Raw genomic sequence first — 23,621 nt, forward strand, 5'->3', positions numbered from 1 at the left:
TAGCTGCAAATGAATTTTGGTTTATCCCCTCTTTTTCCCCTTCGCATCAACTGTTTAATTTACAACTGCGTAATTGGTAAGTAATAAAATATATTAAAATTTTATCATTAGCGTGTCATAATCCGAGGCAGCTTTGAGATTTAAAATTTTAACCTGAGATTTTAAATAAAGAGTGTTAAAAAAAATAATAGTCTATTGAATAATGTAGAGATAAAATTATACATTCACATAATAAAGCTGGTAAATTTAATTGTATGAAGAAAAGAACTCTCGTTTTGCTTCATAATTAAGATTAAAAAAGCATTTCTAAAAATTAAAAAATAATAATAAAATGGGCCAGCCCATGGCTCTAATGGGCTCCAATTGGTAGTGATCCGAATAGTTTGTCTAGCAACATCATTTTTCATCAAGTCGAGCGAATTACAGTTCTGGCCCAAAGGTCGGGCGCGCCGTCAATTCGAGATTGTGCTTCTGGTTATTTGGGATTTGCATCCTCATTCATCGATCGATCTTTGAGCTCTATACAAGAAGTCATCTTCCTCCTTTTCTTTTTAAGCCTTTCTCTGGTGGCAAATCTGGAGGTGGCACAGAGATGGCAGGCGAAGATGATAACAGTGAGTTCTACTTGAGATATTATGTGGGGCACAAAGGGAAGTTCGGCCACGAGTTCCTTGAGTTCGAGTTCAGACCTGATGGCAAACTTCGCTATGCAAATAACTCCAACTACAAGAACGACACCATAATTCGCAAGGAAGTTTACCTTACCCCTGCCGTTCTTCGTGAGTGCCGCCGCATTATTTCCGACAGCGAGGTTTCAGCCTTTTCCTTTTACTTGCTTTTTCCGTCTTTGTTGATTTGCATTTTTATTTTGGTATTTTGAATGAAGTAGGAGCTGAACAAATTTGTGTTTTTGTTTAGGGACGTGAGTCTGCGTTGCTAGTTAGGGTTTTATCTTTTGGTGGAAAACAGTTAATTTCTTAGCTTTTTTTATTTGGGGTTTTCTTATTAGGTTCTGATAAATAATGGGGTTAGAGATAGGAAATTCTGGGTTTTGTATCTACTTTATTATGCAGATAATTACGCAGATATGTACTTCTTATTGGTCCTCTTCTGTCATAAGCCTTGGCTTTACTCGTGTTCCTTGTTTGTTGGTTTACCTCTGTTATCTTCTTCCTTCCTATATTTGCTAAGCGAATACTGGTGTTCAAATTGGTGATGTTTGGTGCGTTTGTATTTTTCAATTACTCGCTCTTCAAAGAAATCACGGGGTAAACCTTTTTGGGATTGACTCTGCTCTGGGCTGCCGTATGCTTTTTAAAGTATCGGTATCGATAATGTGAACTTTTGGGGTGTTTGGATTAGAGTTTGAAAGATGGATTCTTTACGGTTTTGTAAGGTGTTAATTGATTCCGACGTCTTAACTGTTTGGATGTGAATGTAATTTGCTGGGTCGAGGATGATGTTAATGAGTTTTCACTATTACATGAATGCTAGTGAAGGAGTCTGGCTGTTAGACTTTTCGTCGTCGTTGTTAATAGTTGGAGAGATGAAAGAAATATAGCTAGCTTGATTCGCTGAGAAGCAATTGATCATTCTAAGTAATAGCTGGTGCTAGGGGTAGCGATGGCTGGGGCCTGTTCAAAATTTAGTTTTCTGAAATTAAATATGAAGTATAAGTAAAGTGCAATATCCATATCCTATCTCAATGTGATAAATTTCACGTTTTGCTATAAAAAAGGACTATAACGAAAAGGCACTACCTGGTTAAATGTAGCCTTTGTTGCTAGCTAATTTTGCTATAGAAGAATTTCTTTCTTTGATTAAATGGTTACAATATGATAAAAAATAAGTACTCTGTTTATTAGTATCATCTATTCTTCAATATCTTGTAGATTTCTAAAAGAATTACTTGTGTTTCTTATTAAATTCTGTCTTCATTCAGATAATGAAGGAAGATGACAACAATTGGCCAGAACCTGATCGGGTTGGACGGCAGGAGCTGGAAATTGTAATGGGAAACGAACATATTTCCTTCACAACATCAAAGATTGGATCTCTCGTGGATGTTCAGAGTAGTGCTGATCCTGAAGGCCTTCGCATCTTCTATTACCTTGTTCAGGTTAGTTGATTCATTGATGCATAATGCTGTTGATTGATATTTTTGGTGCTGTCTGATTTTCTCATCTTATTTTGAATTTTGAAAGTTTTGGTGAGTGTGGGAATTATATCCATCTTTCTCACCTTTTGCCCTTTTCTTATTTTAAATGTTTATCAGTTCCTTTTATTAGTGGAATTTGAAGGATATCACCTTGCTTCATTGGGATTCCTCCTCCAGCAGGCTTCTCAAAATACGGGCTGAGAAGCTGCTGTTGGGGTCAGGCTTCAAAAGATTTCCTCTAGGAGGAACAAGAGACAGAGAAAGAAAACCAGAGAGTAGGGGAGCATAATTGAGTTACATGGATCATATTACTTTTACAACCCTTCTAATCTCTACATCTGTACAATATATATGGCACGAGTAGTGCTCTGTTGCCCAACTTTACAAAAATCCTGACAGTGCCCAACTTCTAACAGCTATAACAGCTTTCTTACCAGCATGACTATCATAGCTACCATATACTTACAGGTTTGGTGTAGTTTTATAGGATTTGGACCACCACATCTGGTGGCAGGAAAATGAGCCTCATGTAAAAGCATATCTCCACTATTCATTTCCTCCCACATCTTTGTTCCCTGTGATAATTTGGAGGAGCTTTGGCCGGGAAATTATGTCTGGGGAAAGGAGCAGCTGTAATGGATAAAAGGCAAAAATTGGTTTTATTGTTCTGACGACAAAATATAATATTTTGATGTGGATATTTTTGGGCTGGTCAATTTAATGAATGGTGGATAGATGCTGGCCAGTAACATTCCAGCTAAATAGGACAACAGAGGAATTAGAATTTTGGCGAGCTAGATATTGAGTTATGCAAATAAATGTTCTAAAGCTGGATATATTGAGCTAGATATTGAGTTAGGCAACTTAAAGGTTACCTAAGAAATCAGATTTCTTTTAGGTATTCTCTGGAGATGATATGGTTTAACAGAAAAGAATAACTTGCTCATAGGAACATATTGTGGGATGAAATTGAGTGGCACAACACCAAGAATCTTGAATTTGTAATATTATATCATAATTTAGCATTACAGTAATATGAATTTGGACTGTAGGCTGTGGTTTAAAGTTATCCGCTAAATAAGACTTAAGATGCTTAAATTTTGAACCCAAATACAAGACTAGGGACAAAGGAAATATAAAAAATCTCAATGTGAAGACTGAATGTAATTGATTGACCAACTTCAGTGCATCAATATGTTGATTGGGTCAGTAAATTTAGAATATAATGTGTGGGAGAGTTACCATTAGTTTCTATTGTCAAAATTTGTCAGTCTTTCAAGTTTCAGTACATATTTGCCATGTGTTTATTCTCATTGGAAATTTCTCGTCTCTGCAGGATTTGAAGTGTTTTGTATTTTCTCTCATCTCTCTGCACTTCAAGATAAAGCCGATATGATTGGATCAGAGTGTCGGTTGAGAACCTCCCCAGCGTTTTTGTGTATTGACTGTGGCATCTGAGACAATTTTAACAACCATGGACATGTTAGTCGTGGTTGTGCTGCAAATTTATAGTTCATTGAGTAAAGGGCATTTTATATTGGGAAGTTGGGTGGATTGCTGTTTGGAGGAATGATTAAGCTTGTCTTTTGCCTTTTTTACCCCTCTGCAACAGGCTTGTCTTCTAATTTAGGAAGGATTGGACGGTTTGTGCACCTTTCATTGCGACATTCTGTAGAGATGAATATGCTGTTTATGTCCTTGTCTTTAAATCGTGGTTTCTCCATTTGTGGGGAGGGTTTCAAACCCAATTTTAACGCTTATTTAAATGCAATTTTATGTCATTAAGTTATATTTAAATATTGTCAAAGCTCTTCCAAAATGACATTTTCTAACCCTTGAAGTCTTCAACTTCATTTGAGGATTATTCAATTCCATCCATTTGATTTTTGAGTTAATAAAATATTTCATTTATTCATAAGAAAGGGTTTGCTGTTTGAAGGACGGATGGTGAAAATTTAAGGCATTATTGTTGGGCGATGATTAATATTGTTATGTTACTATTACTAATACTTTTAGTGAAGTTTATTTTCTAATAATGTTGGGTTTAGATGTCTGTTGTTTTGTCGTTAAAATTTATTTTGCATTTTTATTTTGATATTTAAAAATCTGCGATGAAGAAAATTCATGGCTTAAATACAGTAACAAATTAGTTCATAGTAACAAGGCTATCTCATAAATTTGATAGCGAAGTAATGATATTATTTCCGGTCTAAATTATACTCCCTCCGTTCCTTATTATAAGGGACATTTGATGTTTATAGTATGTTCTTATATATAAAAGACATTTAAAAGTTGTCTTTACTTTTTTGTGTTGATTTTCTATTGTACTCATATTTATTATCTTCAACTCACTCTCTCTCTCCCTCCCACTTCTCTTTCTTTTAATAATTTAATTGTTCTCTCTCATGTTCTCTCTCCTTATTAATGAGGGCATTTTTGGAAAAAAAAATTATATTTTTTTATACATTAATTGTTCTTAACTAATTTTAACTATTTTTTTTATCAACGTACTTCGGTTATTTGTCTCTTATAATAAGGAATGAAAGGAGTAAGATTTTATTTGGAGAATACAAAGGGAGGTAGTATTAACTATCAACTTTGATTCCTTACTGTTCAATTGATTAGCAAAATACAAGAATGTGTAATAAAGTATATTTTCTGACCTTGAATGAAGTATATTGTTAATACAATTCATTTGACAAATTCGTCATCGTCCACAGCCACACGATTTACTCCATCTTTATCAAGTCAAATAAAATTATATTGAAAATTCATATAAGAAAAGTAATTACATTTAGTGTTTTTTAACGAATATTCAGTCTTGTTTTCGCGCGAACACCAACAAGTAACGGCGCATGATCCGAAGCATAAACGTCGGCGTTGAAAATAAAACAATAAATGCATGTAATCTTCAAATCTTATGCGTAATGGTGAACACGACAATTGAAAATGAGGGTCTGAATCTGACCAGAAGTGTAGAAAAACTAGAGGCCAAAATTAAGGACAACACATGCGGCGAAGTGGTTGGTTGGTCAGTAAACCAATCTTGTCTTGTTACATTCATTGGCCAACTATTTTTTCTCTAATCTTAACCGTCTTCTTCATCAATATGCAACCAAACATCGCTATCCTTACCCACTTTTTTGCCCTCCTTTAGAGATCTTCAAGCCGTAATCTTTTCAGTTACAGGAACCGCAATCTCTGGTTGATTTCCAGGACATATTTGTAGTTTTGTCTCTCTCGCTCTCCTTTGGCAATGGGTGGGGAGCGCAAGGTGTACACCCTCGCTGAGGTCTCTCAGCACAACAACTCCAAAGATTGCTGGCTTGTTATCAATGGCAAGGTTTGTGAGAATTTTGTGTGTATGCAGAATCTGATCTGGAATCGGGAATAATGCTGTGTTTGTGTTTTAATTTGTTGATGAGATTTCGTTTTGGGCTTGATTATCGTTGCTGAGAATCTTGGGTTTTTAGTGGAATGAAATTTTAAAGGGTTTAAATGATGGCTGAGGTCTATCTGGTGAAGTTTATGTTGTTTCGTTTGCATAGGAGCTCGATATGCATTTGTTATTCCTATTGAGTACTTGGGCGGTGGTTTGACTTTTGATTAGTTTGTCATTATTGTGATGAGTTCTTGGATAACTTGTTTATGTTTTCGATTAGAAAATGGGCTGTAGGAATTGAGGTTATTCTAAATGTGAGTATGCCTGGAATCAAAGGCTGCAATCCTGAATGTGGTAGGTTTGAGGAAAGAGTGAACATTTACGACCTATCTATTTGTTATGCTTGCTATAATATATGTTCAATTTATTTATTTATTTATTCTCCCTCCATTTCTTTCGCCCTAGTTTCTATCAATAACAAGGTAAAACTCAAGAAGAATCAGGATCACTGAAATGATGCTGGGTCTGAGTTGTCTCCACGCCGTAACCAACTGGGGGGGGGGGTTTTAAATGGGCATTGTTTGTCGGGTGAAATATTCATGTCATTCCTGAACATTTGATGAAATTGGATGAGAACTTGTCAGCTGTGATGCTATGTTTTTTCTTTTTCTTTCAAGCTATGTCTTGATAAGGGTCCTCAATCTTTATGACTGCGGCATTATTTAGTATTATGAATGGAAATGGTCTTTTTCTCTTTGGATCATAACAGAACCTCTGAATTTGTGTATTTCTAAGATGATGTAGTACTGGATTGTGTTTTTGGTCACTTTGTATGCTCGGAGTGCGGAGTCGTAGTTTTCTTGCTCTGTGATATCATCTATATACTTTTAGGACATAAACATTTTGCAACCGCTCTGGACCTGCTTCTTTAAATCAGCTTCTATCAGAAATGGTGTCCTGATTTAGATGATTTGGATAGTATTTTTCTTTATTAGAACTTCTGAAAGCTGGGTCTGATTAAGCTGAAACCCAAATATGGTTGGTATCCCACATCTCGAAGTTCATAATGGCAGAATTCATGTCTTGCATCATAGTGTTATTGATTTTTTGTTCTTTTGTCGTGTTACTGGAAAAGTGGAAGTCATCTCAATCATATTCTTTTAATAAGTTCTGACAGTAAATTATTAATTATAATATATATGTGTGCGTATATGTGACTGACTAGTACGTGATAAATCTGATCACCAAAAGGATGCAATGGGTTTTTGCCCTACTGGTGTTTCATATAACACAAGAATTATAAGTGTTTTGTCTTGAATCTGACTAGGATTTATTATTCAAGTATTGTACGAAGTGCTTTTCAAAACCTTTATGTTGTATCAGTTTGAACTTGTCAAAACCGCTCATTCTTTTCTTGTAAGGACCTAAGCACCGAAATGTCTAATTCACGTTGTAGGTTCAAATTATAGACAAAGTTACGCATTTTTTTCCCGAAAAAACTTTGCTTCTCTTGTGCTACATACGCATTATATCAATACTTGAAACAAGAACTGGGGGGTGGTCACCCAAATAACATCATTCTCATACATCATAATCATATCTGCTGAGCTTATGATGGCGAGTGTGAGACATATGGCTGTGGACTTTAATACAGTTACTGCATGGTTTCCTTGTATTAGCTGTTTTCATTACCTCAAGATTATTTCCTGCACAGGTTTACAACGTGACAAAATTCTTAGAGGACCACCCTGGTGGGGATGATGTCTTGATATCTGCCACAGGTATGCAGCTCTCTTTTTGTCTCTCTGTTTAACTGACTTGTTCATCAGTTTTGCTCTCACAGGACAGAAGTGTCTCTAAATCTAATAAGCACATATTCTAACATCGATACAAGACAAGAAAGGAACGACACAGATACTATAACACTTCTAAAGAAGCAATATCCTTTGTCTGACTGACTGTGTTACTTATCAATGTTGGTCTCACCAAACTATGATGTCTGTAGATCTAATAAGCATTGTAACATGGATACCAGACAAGACATGAACACTTGGAGACTTAAACATGTAATATGCAGATAAAACTCAAGTTGGTATGAATATTCAGGACTTTCATCATTTAAGTGATGGGGAATTCAAATCTCTGTTCTCATAATTACCCTTTGCTCTTAGTAATCGAGGGAGATTAGTCTCTGCCTTTGGTCGAGTATGCTTCTTGTTGCCTCAACAAAAAAATCGTAATATCCTATTGCAGTTCGAAGTATCATGTCTAGTATATGAATGTCAAACACTATATGGATCTATTCTGAAATATTGGTGTTTCATAGTTGTAAATGCAAATGTATGCAGGGAAAGATGCAACTGATGATTTTGAAGATGTAGGACACAGTACCAGTGCTTTGTCAATGATGGATGAATTTTATGTTGGAGACGTTGATTCCTCAACCATCCCCACCAAGGTTAACTACACTCCTCCAAAACAACCTCAGCATAATCAGGACAGGTCGCCAGATTTCTTTATTAAGATGCTCCAGTTCTTAGTTCCCTTGCTTATCTTGGCTGTGGCTGTTGGTATCCGTTTTTACACAAAATCAACATAATCCTTGAAAATTTAGCATCGGAATAGACGCATACAATAATGTAAACTTGCTTCCATAGAAGCCAGCCTTATTTGTTCTTGAGAGGTATCATTATGAATTATCCGGGGATATAATACGTATATGCACATGTGCTTGTGTTGGGGACTAATTATATGGTTCTTGTTTGAGATGTCACCTTACTTTACTGTTAAATCTCGTTCTGTTTTTCTGCTTGATCTTGCATGAACTTGTCTGTCTTGGCTATTTCTGCTTCCCAAACGAAGTATTAATCAAGGCTTCAGTTTGTCATCAGAACTGCAATAATACCAAGTGTATTAGAATATAAGGCTGCGTCTGGCTATGTAATTGCCATTTCCAATGGCCCCCACATTTTCTCAGCTGCAATTTAAAACGTGTTTCAGATCCTTGTGGCAGGGACACACTTTTTTTTGGGCTATAAAATCGAACTTGAAAGGCTTTACTCAATCTAGGGTGTCTTGGGCAATGTTGCCTGCATTTTCAAATTGCCTCCCTTTTTGGAGGTATTAAAACTTTCCATCAAAGGCAGTCTTGGGCTTGTAAACCAATTGCTTTACAAGGTTATGGAGAAGCCCTCACAATTGCATTGCTCAATCTGGAGTGTCTTGGACAAGCTGCATTTTATCTCTATAAAGTTATATACAAGATTTAAAATGTGACAAAATCTTTAAACAGGAAATGAAAACTTAAAGTCTAGTTACATTTTAAAGCCGTTGTGTTCTAAACATTTGCACTCTAATTCTACAATTAGATTTTAATTTAGAAATAAAACGGATTTTTCTTGGGTACAGAGGGCAGAAGATAACCTAAATATGGATATAATACATATTTAAACTTCTATATTACATGCCTCTAATTGCACCTAAAATTTTCAAGTCTCGAGAGTTTTTTTAGCCAAAAAGTCTAGAGAGTTTGGAATCAATCTTATTCAATATAATTTAAAACACATGCATATCTAACCTTCTCTCTCTCTCTCTCTCTCTCTCTCTCTTTTCCCCCTCTTGTTTTCTCTCTCTGCTTTCCCCCTCTTGTTTTCACCTGCCAATGGCTTTATAATTTAGTGGCACGGAAGTTTCCTTATAAATGAAAGCTCACAAAATTGATCTTATTTATAACCTTAGGCGGTTAGTCCCTACTCCTTTAAATTTCCCAGGGGAACAATTATCTGTAAATCCTCACGTCTTGTAGGATTAAAATAAAATGGAAAATGATACTAATATGTATAGATGCAATCGACCCTATTTTTTCTCGCAATCTCTCCATGACCTCTCTTGCCTCAAGTTGGTTCTTGACAATCATTAGTCAAAAAGTTCATAGCTGCTTTGTTCAATTCTGTTTATACAATGTTTGTAATTTGCAAGCAGGCTCTAGATTGCATACTAAATAAAGTTTTTCTGTTTTTTTCGGTTGATATGATCTAGGTCAAACATAGATTTGAACAAATTGGTCAAATCATTTATCCATTTGTCTGAGCTTCAATGGCCATTCCTTCTTGTTTCTTTTAAAGCCAAGTATATCTAAACATAGGGATAACGATTTAACAAAAATGTATTCAGCTCTATGTTTGACCTACATTTCAACAAAAAGCAAACCTTATTTATCATACAAAGTCATTTGTTTATTTTGGAAATAAATTCAAGAATAACAGAAAGAAAGAAGACCCGATTGCCTTATGTTTACAATTAATTATAAATAAAGTTTTTCCATTTTGGCACAGTTCAGAATAGCTAACTGATGAACTGGGTTCCTTTAATCATGCCTTGTGTTCTTCTTTCCACGCGGAATCTATCATCTCTGCTCTTTCTACTTTTCACTGTAAAAGAACAGAATATGGACATTCAATTATTACGCAGAAAGTATAAAGATATTGATTTTTTATTACATTCACTTTCCCTATTCATCACTGCTCAATCTGGAATCACTAAGCAGACACACACATATCCATTAGGTGAAGTAGTGAAACTTTCTAAACATAAAGCAAATTAAGTGAATATAATGATTAAAGTATAAATCAAGCAACCATTTTAACGTTTTCACCAACACTAACATAATCAATAATCTAATTGACTCATGCTTTTATTCTCCTTTAGTTGATTATGATATGATATAGTCTCGCCATCAATCATGGGGAGATTCTTCAATTAAAAAAGGCACATTTTTAGACTTCGATTGTAATATTTTGCTTTGCTTAGTGGAATTTCAATGTTTGATTATTATTTTGTTTTTTGTTTGTCATGCTAATAAAAGGCTAGTTGTTTTCTGGTCAACTATGCTGAGAAGTATATATAGTTTAATGTTTACATAATTTCTTCGGACAAAACCTGTATACAACACCTATATATATTGAAATTATGAAGGGTAATAGTTGCCTTCAGTCTTCTACCCTTCACCATTGTTTGAACTCTTAATGTATGTACAAGCAAAAAGAAAATCATCAAGTCTTTAGTTTTTGAATATTTATTATTTTTTATGAGGCATCCCAAGTCTTTTTTTTTCCCCCTTAATAATAGCATGAGATTACAAGCAGTATCCTTAACTTTCTTTTATAATACTATTGGCATTGTGAACAGATCGCCTACCAACAAGGTCCTCATATTGGCAGGGGGTTCGAATTCACGACCTTGTGGGTTATGAGTTGACTTCTTACCAACTGGACCAACTCTTATTGGTATCAGCAAGTATAACCTTGTTGATGGAGAACAAGAATTTTACAAGTAAACCTTAAAAAAATAAAGAAAGAAAATTAGGGGGCAGATTTTAACGTACGGATTTATCTGTCTTTTGTGGGGGTAGGGGTGAAAATCTCAACTTTGTCTATGATTGTGTGTGGCCTTGATAAATCCGAAGCTCTATGATCCTGCTTGGAAAGTCCGATTTCTATCATTCAACTTATTAATTAATTTGCTTAATATCTTCCTCATGCAATTATTTTTTCTATGCAAATATTTGAACCCAATAGCAGGTTCAATTAGCTTATGATTGGGATGGAGAACCTTAAGAAGATTGATAAAATAGTTCTTGATTATGTCTCTAGATGTCATTTCCTAAAATAAGGAAAACTGTCTGGATTGTATATATACTTATGAATACTGTGATTACACACACACACACACAGAATATTTTGTATCTATATGTGGAATAGAGGATAATGAAAGAAAAACAGTGAGAAAAAAGCAGCTAAGAAAGAAGGTACCCTCTCAAGCAGTTTCGTTTCTATAGGTAACTTAGTTGTCAGTTGGTCACCAAATCAATTCCTCGAACAAAATTCTTTCTCCAAGGAGATTTTCATCGGATTCCCCACCACTTTTGTCCCAAATGATCATTATAAATACAACATTTCTCATCACCAAACACTCCCCTTCCCCAGCATTTTCCACTTGCTTGTCTATTACTTTCAAGAAACAGAGAGAAAATGAAAGCTATTAGAAATGAGAAGGGTGTGCTAAAACTGGTGCATCCTGGTAGACACATTGAGATTCACAGAGAGCCAATAATAGCAGCAGAAATCATGAGAAGAAACCCCAGACACTGCATTACAAGACCAGATGTGTTTCAGTTTCCATGGATTGTTATTAAACCAGAATCAATTTTGCTTCCTGGTAGAGTTTTCTTCATCGTTCCCAATCACACAATCTATAACTTGATTAAATCCAAAGCACCCTCTTTACAAAACCAACAGTTTCCACATGATCGTTCTTTAGTCATGTATTCTGCTGATATAAGCACCAAGAATCTTCTAACCCGCAAGAAATTATTCACCAAGTGTTTACCTTGGAAAATGCATCCTTGTGTAACAGTGCAGAAGCAATCCCGAGTTGAGGTTTGGCCTAAGCGGATTAGATACAAAGAGACCCACATGGAAACTGCGAAGCACTTACAGGAAGAATCAAATGCAGAGACCAGAGATTATGATGCCATTGATTATCAGAAGGGAAGTGAAGGTAGTGGGAAAGAATCGTCTGAGGAAGATGTTGATTTAGAGTTTCTGTATGAACACGTTACTATGTTGAAATCATGTTTTAGAAAACCAGATAGCATTCGTGGGTTGCTTAATCGTAAGGTATCTTTTGATTTACCAGACAAAGAAGAGGAGCAAAGGGAGTACAATGGAGTTCAGCAAAGTTTTCTGGATGTTGAGATTAGTGATAGTGATACCAGCAAATAGTGAAGCATGCCTTTTTTAGTCTTTCTTCTCCTTTTTACCGCTTTTAGTATTCTCATCCGCACAGCTTAGCCAAGGTCTTTTGTAACAGCCAAGAGAGAAACGTTTTGTGTCATTTTTGGTTCTGTATATCCCGTAAATAACATGTACAATGATGACTTCTTCTACTAAATTTACACACGGTTGGGAGTAGCAAGAATTCTCTGAGTTTTCAGATACATTGGATTTGAAAGGTCATCATACATTGTGACCTCAAGAAAATAATTGAGTTTATATTAATATGTAACGTCCAGTGTGCACAAATTAGAGCAGCAACGGAATATATTTTTGGAAATTGATTCCCTAAGGAGAATTCTTAAAATAGAAATTTATTTGGGATTTAAACTTAACTTTCCTTCCCAGAATAACTCAGCCAGTTTTGACAGACACGTTGTAAAATTAGAACAGGGAGAAAAAGATAGATGACCAGTTATTGACATATGGAACAGAAACAATCCAGATATAGATGGAACAGAAAATTTCGTACAACATTTGATTACATGCTGGTGTACAGATTCTCTATATCTATTTAACCAAAGCAAACTACTGCAGCAACCACCAGAATACTGATCTTGCAATCGAGAGAGCCTCCTAGTTATGCAAAAAAGGCCATACTAATATACAAGGTGGCCGACAGGAACAAATTAAAGATAAACAAAATGAAGTGAACATGTCACAACAAGCATAGTTTACAGTTACGCACTGAGTACAATGAAAAAACAAGAAGTCAAGTTACATTTACCTATTCTGTGCTAGCACAGGTTCTTTCAATGACCTTTGAGTCTGTTCTATGAGAATTTCTGGAAGGAGAACTTGATCCTCTGGAAGAACTATGTCCAAAAAGGCTAAGCTTACCAATTTTTTTTGAGAAAGAAGTCATAAATTTACGGGAACCAGACTTTGCCATATCCCTCTTCATGCAAACATGCTCTCTCTCCAGATCATTTAATCTCATTCTTAACCTGGCTAACTCTAGTTTTAGCTCTCGATTTTCTCGTCGCAGAGATGCATAATTATCTCTTGGGGACATCGCTGCACTTAGTGCACCGCTGCCTATGCGCCATGACTGGTGCATTGGCTTGGGGTCATCATCCCCATAGGAGTTGCATAAAGAATTTCTAAGCCTTAATTGCTCAAAATATAGAACTTGGACTACTGATTGGATAGGAAGGCGCTCATTTTGTGCAGCATGTGCTCCAGCTTCTGGTGTGAGCTTTTGAAAATCAATCAATTTGCTCAGTTTCTTCCGGTCTGAATCTGGCAAGCCTTGATGAGCCTGTAAAATACAGAAGAATCAGCATTAAGTTTACACACCCAGTCAAATTCATGAATAGCATTGTTTACAACAGATGAAACTTGTTGCAAAGGAAATCCAATTTGACATTCTTCCCATTTGCAAGCTTTAGAGAAAATAAGACACCTAATATGTAACATTTTACCATTTAAGTTTGTCTGAAATATATGACTGATGGCATACTTTTTTTTTTCCCCCAATAATAAATCAGCTAATTTTAATGCATATAATTCTATACCACTTTAAGAAGAGAATGCACTCAGGAAAGTAGTCTTTGTGAGGAAAATGGTATTCATAAATCAGAATAGAAGATGGCAAAACGTACTTTCAAGTATATATCAATTGCTCTATATAACCCATCATGAACAGTCCGTGCATGTGCTGGTAGGGTTTCTGCAATGACCATAAACTTAGAAAGCTTCAGGTTTGCATCAGGGGCAATTTCGGCAAGGTAATTGTCAACTAACTTCGCCACCTTGACTAATGCAGTTTGGGAAGGTGAATGAGGGCTATCAGATTCAAAAACAGAAGCATCTTCTAAATCATCTTCACTATCATCCTGCTGACAGAAGTTTACCAAAATCCTATGAACTGTGTCAACATCAAATAAGGTGTCCCCTGCATGCTTGAAAGATGGAATCAAAAGATCATCAAGAGTTGCAACATCCAACTGTGACCCAATCCTTCTTTCAAGATCAAGTCTACAAGCAATTGCACAGTCAAGCATCACTGCACTTCTCAATAGCCCAAAAAGAAAGTTGATAGGAACAACAATTTTCTCAACTGGCAAGAGGCTGACAATTGTCTCTACCACAAGCTTTTCATGCCCTGTCAAATTTGAATCAACTTTAGTCTGGCTAGAAGGATTCCACAAGCTGGATTTCTTCGTTAATTCTTTCTGGGCATAATTTACAAGGGAAACACCGATACTCTCAGGACGAACCCCGCGAAATTTCATGGCTAATATGACTCTCTGATACATGTCAATCCTTAGAACAGAAAGATCTTCTATCCACCAGTCACCTTCGCATTTTGCTTGCCTGCTCATGTGTAGCCTCCCTGAACTGCTATACTCTAACCTTGAGAAACTAGAAGCTATTTGCTCTGCACAGGCTTTTGATGCTATAGCATCAATGCAGCGACCAACTATATTCAGCTCATCAGCAAGAGGAAGCAGGTTTTCACATTGCTGCAAGACTTCAACGCACATTTCAAGGTTCTTGCAAACAATGCTGTCCAGATATTCCTCAGCACGAGAACCGAGGTTGTCTTTTGAGAACTCTTCCGTCATCTCGAGGTAATCACACATACAACAGAGCTGAGCAACATTTGTAGATGTAATCTCAAAGTTAATACCGTAACAGAATTTTGCAGCCAACTCAAAAGACTCAGCGCCTCCTGGTAGATTCAGAAGCTCCACTCTTGAGATATCAGAATCCCTGTGTTCTGCAACTAACCTCCGAATTCGCCCACTTCGAGAGACAAGAGGAAACTTCATATAAAAGTACGAACAATCAGGATCACCATAGTGTGGAACTAATTGTCATGACGCGTGTTAATATTTACAATTATAATTAATTCAAAACCCACGATTTAGATACTTGCCTTGTGTAACGAAAATGATCCTCCATTCACTTCTATAGTAATATCGCTGGGTACATCTCGAAAAATCCTGCAAAAGATTAAAGATTCAATCATACATAAGAGACAGTTTACTGTATTGAACTTCAGAGTAACTCAAGAATTTAAGAATTCAACAGGGGAAAAAAGCTTCAAACAGAATCCTAGTATCGGCTTAATTCAGTTAGTCAAACTATTAAACAATAGAAACTTTTTTGACAATTTTTTCGATAAAATCTACATCAGAGTTTATTTATATGATGGTTGTTAGACTCGAATGGAAAACAAGTTACTCATCAATATGTCCCCTGCTCAGTTCTGAGTACAAAAGGAACAAAAACAAATTATATTACCACTTGATTGGAAGAGTTAAGTGTACAGTAGATGCCAACAATGGAAAAACCAAGTTCTCTGGCAATCATTGAAAAAGAAAGAAGTTCATTCAGATATCCAGAAAGAATTGAAGTGTAATTAAGAAGTTCAAGTTGACATTTCAGCATCTCAGAAGGAAAAAAAATACTGGTAACATAGATCAGTAGTTAGAATGCATTATAGCATAAAGTTACGTAGTTAATAACAACAGATCATTGATCAGCTCATTCCAGCAGGAAGATCAGAAAATATTCGAGAATACCACGTTTAATAACAATAACTCTCAAAGAAGCAAGTTGAATTAGCTGTAAGAAACACTTCTCAGAGCTGCCAAACAACAGGCAAAAACTCTGAACTTGAAAAACACATCAAAACCTGAGCCACCCGTCAAAGAAAACACTTTTAAACAGTAAGACAAGAAGCAAGCAAAGTCCAAAATCCTCAATGTGAGGAAAACACAAGTATATGAGTAAAATAAAACATGTCAAAGCAGTGAGAAAACAAAACAGCAAACTAACCATTCATTGCATCGATGCCTAGCACTCTTGGCCAAGGACAATTGCTGGTGCTGAACCTGATGCTTGTCAGTACGGTCCATAGGGACTGAGGAAAAAAACCCAGGAAAGTAAAATGGAATGTGAAGAGGAGATAGGGAGAAAAAGTATAGTAGTGTGGGTTTAAGGCAGTGAAGCGAAGAAAGAGACAGAGACACTGTTGGAGAAGTTGGTGTTGGAGAAGTTCTTTGGCCATTTTCGTCAAACAGGTGGTGCTCAAAGCATAGATTGCAATCTTCCAAAGCCATGCGCCTGTGATGTGGGTCACACTTTGCTTTTCGGCACCTCCCTTATAATTTTTCAATATCAAAATCCCTTTGTCCGCAAGATACTATCCAAGAAAAATCATTTAAAAAATAAACTTATCTCATGATATGAGTACTTTAAATTGCATTTGAGCTATATATATACGATGAGATTGCAATATCTCAGCGTATAAGAGGGAGAACTTAACATCCCATATAATCAAGCTGGTGTCAATTCATCTCAAAAGCATTCATTATGATTCATTTTAAATGGAACATATGATGAAAGTAAACAGGAAGTTCAGACTAGCAGAACCAAATATAAATAAATAAATAAATGTAGATCTCTTATAAAGATTAATATAAGATGAATGTAAGCAGACTTAAATTTGTAAACGATTTTACTCCTTTCTGTAGCAAATCTGGATTCCTCCACATCTCCACACATATGATATACTCTCTCCAATTATTAAGGACTAATGGATTCAGGAGATTAAAAAATTTTGTTAAGATGGTTATTTGTAATAAATATGTGTGATTTTTTTTAAAATGTCCTTGCTAATCATGTATATTCACTAGAACTACTATTTTATGAAACATTTAATATGTGCAACTACTGTAAAAATTACTCAGAAAAAATAGATAAATATGAGAGATAAAGTGAATTGCAACTTTATATTTATAACCAAATTGAATGCCAAACTAACTATTATATTGAGAACCAGTATATATTTTACATGAACTCTTTAGGCAAGAAGGTTTATTAATTAGTACTAGTACAATTTCTGAAATCCCTTTGCACTTGACTAATTTAGGTTAAATTTAGCCAGAGAAAATGAACGTGAAGTTGCCTCTGTGGCAATTTTCTTGTACACAGACTCATCAAACTCAAAACTTTTATTTAATAAGCACCAAAGGCCAACATTTTCGCTAGATAAACCCGTTTAATTTAATAAAAGGGATAGAGTCCCTACTAATTATTTTGATTGGATGCCTTTTTCCTGCTGCGTGCTTTAAGCAAGGAAAGGGGCCCCAAAAACAGGGAGGGAGACTGGAGAGGGTTTCTGTAGAAACAAATGTTTATGCTCACAAAAAAGTCAATCATCTCACGAAACAAAGCGGCAACAAAAGTTGTTGCAGGCTTTGACAATCTTGTCTCATCTTTTTCTTCCTGTCCCCTCTTTCCTTCATTCTCAATTATTCCATTTTGGATTTATCAACATTACATCTTAATTTTAAGGTGCTTTTAATTTCATTTATACTAGTGTTACTATAAACCTTTTCAATCTTTTAAAGGGCAAATCAAACTTCATGCTTGTGAAGAAGTAATTTTATGTTGTACAAGGTAAGGTATGTGATAGTAGTTTTATCTTATAAAACGGTGAAATAATTATTTTAAATAGAAGCAAATAATCACTTAAACTAGAAGGAGTAATTACTATCTTCATGATGATTGATACTCCTTATAACTCTGAACCTTGTCCCATAGAAGAAAATCATAGATCATATTATAAATATGAGGGTATTTTGATTTAGGAAAACACAGAAAGTACTTTGGCTATCTTACTTGGGGCTGAATTAGGTTTTTTTGGTGTTCTAGTTGAAACACGTGAGCATACTCCTTGTTTTTGAGCACATTGATCTTAAGCTCCAGGATAGTCTTCCAACCCTTAATATAAGACTTATCAACTAATTTATAGGGTTTAAATAAGTTACTAAATTACCTTAAGGTATTTAATTTATATTTATCGTCTTTGTCCAAATAAATTTAACTCACTTACAAATTAATATATAATCTAATAATACATATAATATTTTAAGAAAACATGTAATATATATTATAATTTAATAATTTAATAATTTTTTAATCTTTCTAAATTAGTTAACTGTGTCCAGAGGTAGCATTTTTTTTAATCACATTTTCTTAGTAGTATTTGCTTTTGTCCAGATTTTAGGATATTTGGAATGGGAAATTGAAGAGCTGAATTGATTGAGAAGGAAGGAAAGGGAGTGAAAGCAAGAGTTAGTAAATTAGAAAAGTGAACTGGATGTGTGCAGTGTGCACTGTATTTCCCTTTCCACGTGAATGAACAAGACGAAGAAAGTAATTAAAAGATGCGAAAGGTCAAAAGGTGAACATCACCCTCAAAACTTGGATTAGATATGGATTCTGTTGCTTTATCCTTTTTTATTTGAAGTTAGATCTCTTGCATATTTTGAGAGGGATCATGTTTCAAATTCTTAAAAAAAAAAAAAAAGTACTCCCCTTATGACTAATAATAACAAAATAAATGAGTTAAAATTAGTTATTTATTGCAACTCCCAGCATTGTTTATAATATACGTAAGTATCATGTTTTGTTTGAAGTATTAATTTTTTTTTCAAATAGTATTATTAACTTATTATAAATTTTCCTAATTAATGATATAAACCCATCTAAATAATATTTTTATTAAGGATAATTTTGATCTTTTATAAAAAAAAATAATTTTAACTAATTTTTTTGATCTAGTATTCATAATTAACTATAAAATTTCCTAACTAAAAATCTAAACCCCTCTAAATAATGATTTTTTTAAGAATAATTTTAATTTTAATATGTGGCCTATGTTAGACTACTCTTATTCTGAGTCCCATGTCTACCTTAGATAACATGTACAGTTGGAATAAATTAGAAAGAGTGCACCAGGGATGCACATCTTTATAAGGTCGTTAATTATTTGAAAATAATAATTCAAATCAAATGATTTAATCCACATAATAATACTTTTTCAATCCTTAATATAAGGCCTATTTAATAATTTGATTAGATTAAAAAAGTTAGACTTAGTTAATTATAAGAAATATGACATGTTTTTTTTAAAAAAATCATAATCATCTTTCTTAATATCCATTTTCTCTTTTCTACTTGATTATAGTTGAGGAAATATTCATAGAAATAATTTAAAAAAATTTATATATATAAAAAATAAATCTTACGAGTATAAAATATATATACACCTTGCATATAATATATACAAGGTGTTGCAGGGAAGATGTGCACGCGATGGCTAGGAAGGGGACTAGCTAGGTGTGGCCACACTCTTATAATTTTTTATGATCTGTGATTTGATTACCCACCACCTCATGTGGACCATGACCACAAGTGGGTCCCATAAAAAACATATATCATTAAAGTGGGAATAATATGAAATCATTTCTTCCACCACCAGCCACCTGCTCGTTTACTATTACTTGTAATTTCAAGGACATAGAAACAAAAATGTTGTTTTTTGGGTCCAAAGTTACATTGTTTTTAAGGAGGCATATGTGTGTGACATGTTGGTTTGGTATTAGACATCTCAATGTTCCATGCATGGACGGCATATCCCTTAATCTCAGCCCATGCTATGCCTGTGATAATATTTAATATTTTGGAGTAAAGCAAAAAAAAAATTAACATACAAATTTGTTTCAAAAGTTTTCACTGAAAACATTAGGCATCTAGAATTTTTTTGGGATGCAAATTTACTCAAAAATTTAAAATCATATTAATGTTGAATCTTAAATCCTAAACCCTAAAGTTAAAAATATTAATAGTCAATGTAACTATTTTAACAACCAACATTAATTTTTTAATGATAAGTGGTAATATTACCATAATTTTAAAATTTCGAAGCAAATTTACACAACAAAAAACTTCTAGATATCCAAAATTTATAAATAAAACTTCCGAGACAAATTTATATCTTAACTCAAAAAAAAATTAAATAATCTTATAACCTAGTCATATAAATATTCTTTCACAAGTGAAGGTTGTAGATGCAATCCCAATAGTAACCTAGGCAATTAAACTTATCCCCTAATTTTGAGGGGAAAAAAGGGGTTCCAAGCGAGATTATTCAGTTAGAGAAAAAGTAATAGGATTTGCCTGTGCATATTATTCAATCAGAGAAAAAAGAATGGGAAAGTGGTCCCGTCTAAACTAGATTATTTGGACGATGGGATACGATACAATAATGAGAGAATTACAATAAGGTTTCTACTGAAAAAAATGATTAAAAAGTCTAAATAACAATGTAAGCAGTATGTATCAGAATAAAAATTGACGACTTTCAAAACTTGTATTGTAATTATTTTTTTTATCTCATTATAGCTCTCTCTATAATAATATTACCTCGGGTCCTAATTATAAGAGTTAGTTAACTAATTTAAAGAGATTAAGAAAGTAAGTTAAGTTAGTTATTTGTCTTAAATAGGTGTTCTCTTTCCTAAAATATCTTTGCTAATCAAGTGTATTGACTAGAACTATCATTGTTAGAAGGGTTACTTTGGAAAAAAAAATATAAATATGAGAGACAAAATGGATTGGGATCTTATATTTAGGATCAAAATAAAAGTCAAACAGGGTTTTATATTAAGGACCAGAGGTAGTATAATTAATATTATTTATATAGAAATAGTGTCTCGACTTTTTTTACATAATTAAATATGCCTTTTTAAATATGATGTTTCGAGTTCAAGTTTGTATGAACGTAGAAAACATATTTGAAAGAGTTATATCTAGCTAATTGACTCTGATAATACTCAAATCTAGCTAAGCCGACTAATCATATGAAAAAATTATATTATATCTAGTTCTATATATAAAATCTTATTTATAGTTCAATTTGTACTATAAAATGAATCTTATATTTAGGATAGAAATAGTATTATTGAGAGAGAGACAATAAGTTCGATCAAATTCAGAAGTGTTTTCTTTTTAGATAATGAAATTCAATTCTCCCGCGTATATAAAGTCATACATACATATGCTCGAGGTTCATAAATACAAAAAGATCATCATCATCATTATTATTACACGTACAAGAGTTTTGTCCATGTCAAATAATTCATCAAAAACTTTCTTTTGATGAAGACTGAATAAATTTAAATTTGATTAATTTGAAAGTATATGTTGTGATGATCAGGAAGAACATATATAGAAAAGTGATTTATGATTGATGGATTCCTTGTTCGAGGCATTGAAATATATTACCTCCGATTCTTAATATAAACCTTGTTTGATTTTTATTTTGGTTCTAAATATAAGACTCCAATCCACTTTGTCTCTCATATTTATATATTTTTTTCCAGGATAATCTTTCTAACAATAATAGTTCTAACTAATACACTTGATTAGTAAGGATATTTTAGAAAAGACAATATCTATTTATTAAAATAACTAACTTAACTTCTTTCCTTAATCTCCTCAAATTAGTCAACCAACTCTTATAAATAGGGTCGGAGGTAGTAGAAGATGTGTCACATGTAGTCATATAAGACAGATTCAATTAACTAAGGCTGGTATTCGCTCACAGATAATAGTCAATAATATGATAACATTTAATTGAAACTAATTGGCTGTATGTCCATATAAATGATAAAAAGGAAACAACGAAAAAGCAAAGAGAATAAATAAAGTTGTACGTTCGCCTCCAAAGTTGATGTGTGACACTATTTGTGGGGTTTTTTTTCCTCGTGATTTAACATATTGATTTATATACCTTATTACAACTTTAACAAGTCACAATTCCAGAAGATTATTGGCTTTTTTATCAAGAAAAAAAACATTCAGCAATGAAATAATTCGTTTGTTATTAATGAACAAATGATCATTATTTCTAATATTAAACTAGAAATGAATAGAATAGTTGAAAAATCTCTAGCGAATTCAGAAGTCCTAGCCAATTCATTGTTAATTTTAAATACCAACATATTCTTTTTCCATTTTAATTATATTATCAAATTATTGAACGTGAAGCAAGGGTTTAACTTTTAGTGATGATACCTAGCAATGTCTTAAAATTCAAATTAGATGTGAAATTGAAAAAGAGAGTGATTCACGGGTCTTGTGATTCAACCGCTTTGATTGAAGATGCAGTAATCAAATAAAAATTTAATAATAAATAATTATAGACACTTATAATACTATATATACACACACAAAATAAATTCATAATAAACCTAACTGTCAATATAAGGACATTACAATATATGAAATTTTTAATAAAATAACATCATATGACTGCAAATTCACTAAAAATATATTGAACCTTTGTATAGGGCTAATTTAAATTTTTTCAACGTTTTTCATGATGTCATAAAAATCATATAATTTTCTAAAAACCGTTCTAGTTTCTGATCATTTCAGATTTTGATTCAATAATAATTTAACTCTAATCTAATCTAACTCAACCATTAAAAAAAAAACTGTTCAATTCAAACTGACTTGTTAGCAAATCCTGTCAACAATTCAATCAGTGCAACCATTATATTCAATTCGGTTTGACTTATAAATTTTGAAAAGAATAAGATTGTTGTTACTAAATCATTTTCTGAATGAAAGCTATTAATGAAAAAGGTAGCGGCACGTCTATTTCTAAGTTGCAAAAAGTTGTTTTAATGGCAACAACGTTATCGATAATATATAATTGTATTGCAGAAGGGGCATGCCATGTTTCTGATGTCTGCTTGCAAGTTAGATTATCATTATCTGAATGGTTATGTTGTCTCCACGTAGGTCTCTTTCATCAATATCATGTTCAAACCATATATGAGCACTTTGGAAAGTATAAGTGGGTTTGGCTAGTACAATAATTATATCCACACAACTAAATGTGCTTGTTTTTCAACAATTTGACAATAACATTAATTAATTAATTAGACTCCCATGATACCTAAATATAAGAGCTAAACTTTGGTAAGGAAAAAAAAAGCCAAACAATATAGATATTTTTTTTAAAATCTTTTTGTATAAGATCTCAATCTATTTTGTTTTATAAATTTTTTTATGTTCTCTTGGTTAATTACGCATCTATAAGAGTTCGTCATGTATAGTTTTCCATGTAAATAAACAGAAGGAGTACTTTAAGTAAAACAATACATATTAGCAAAAAATAAAAAAGAAAAAAGAAAAGGAGAAAAACATTTTTTTTTATAAACAACCAACTTAATTAATATTTTTAATTTGTCTGCAAATAAATCATCCCCTACATTGCGAATCTAATGAGTATTTTTCGTGGTTTATTATTAAATTCTTGTTAATCTGCCTCTTAAATTCTTGACGACGTTTGCACGCATGAGGATGACATAAAAAGAAGCAAGCCTACGAACTTTATGAAGATATACCCTTTTTTTAGGGACAAATTAAAAAAAAA

At 33.5% G+C, this 23,621-nt stretch overlaps 3 protein-coding genes across 3 annotated transcripts; 2 read left to right on the forward strand and 1 right to left on the reverse strand.

Moving 5' to 3' along the window:
- Positions 1–435: 435 nt before the first annotated feature.
- Positions 436–3,955, forward strand: LOC114737213 (protein mago nashi homolog). The gene is made up of 3 exons (XM_028925119.1): positions 436–811; positions 1,943–2,119; positions 3,495–3,955. The coding sequence occupies exons 1-3, from the start codon at positions 593–595 to the stop codon at positions 3,552–3,554; spliced, it is 456 nt and encodes a 151-aa protein (XP_028780952.1). The 5' UTR covers positions 436–592; the 3' UTR covers positions 3,555–3,955.
- A 1,194-nt stretch (positions 3,956–5,149) lies between these two features.
- LOC114737216 (cytochrome b5) lies at positions 5,150–8,430 on the forward strand. The gene is made up of 3 exons (XM_028925122.1): positions 5,150–5,501; positions 7,255–7,321; positions 7,889–8,430. The coding sequence occupies exons 1-3, from the start codon at positions 5,415–5,417 to the stop codon at positions 8,137–8,139; spliced, it is 405 nt and encodes a 134-aa protein (XP_028780955.1). The 5' UTR covers positions 5,150–5,414; the 3' UTR covers positions 8,140–8,430.
- Positions 8,431–12,893: 4,463 nt separating this feature from the next.
- On the reverse strand, positions 12,894–16,345 carry LOC114737215 (BTB/POZ domain-containing protein At5g48800-like). The gene is made up of 4 exons (XM_028925121.1): positions 16,163–16,345; positions 15,258–15,324; positions 13,978–15,144; positions 12,894–13,634 (listed from the first exon to the last, which is right to left on the reverse strand). The coding sequence occupies exons 1-4, from the start codon at positions 16,240–16,242 to the stop codon at positions 13,101–13,103; spliced, it is 1,848 nt and encodes a 615-aa protein (XP_028780954.1). The 5' UTR covers positions 16,243–16,345; the 3' UTR covers positions 12,894–13,100.
- Between the last annotated feature and the right edge of the window lie 7,276 nt (positions 16,346–23,621).

This window comes from Neltuma alba, unplaced genomic scaffold, assembly GCF_004799145.2.
Source record: "Neltuma alba isolate B1F8T4 unplaced genomic scaffold, ASM479914v2 tig00013417_pilon, whole genome shotgun sequence".
In the NCBI taxonomy this organism is placed as follows: Eukaryota; Viridiplantae; Streptophyta; class Magnoliopsida; order Fabales; family Fabaceae; genus Neltuma; species Neltuma alba.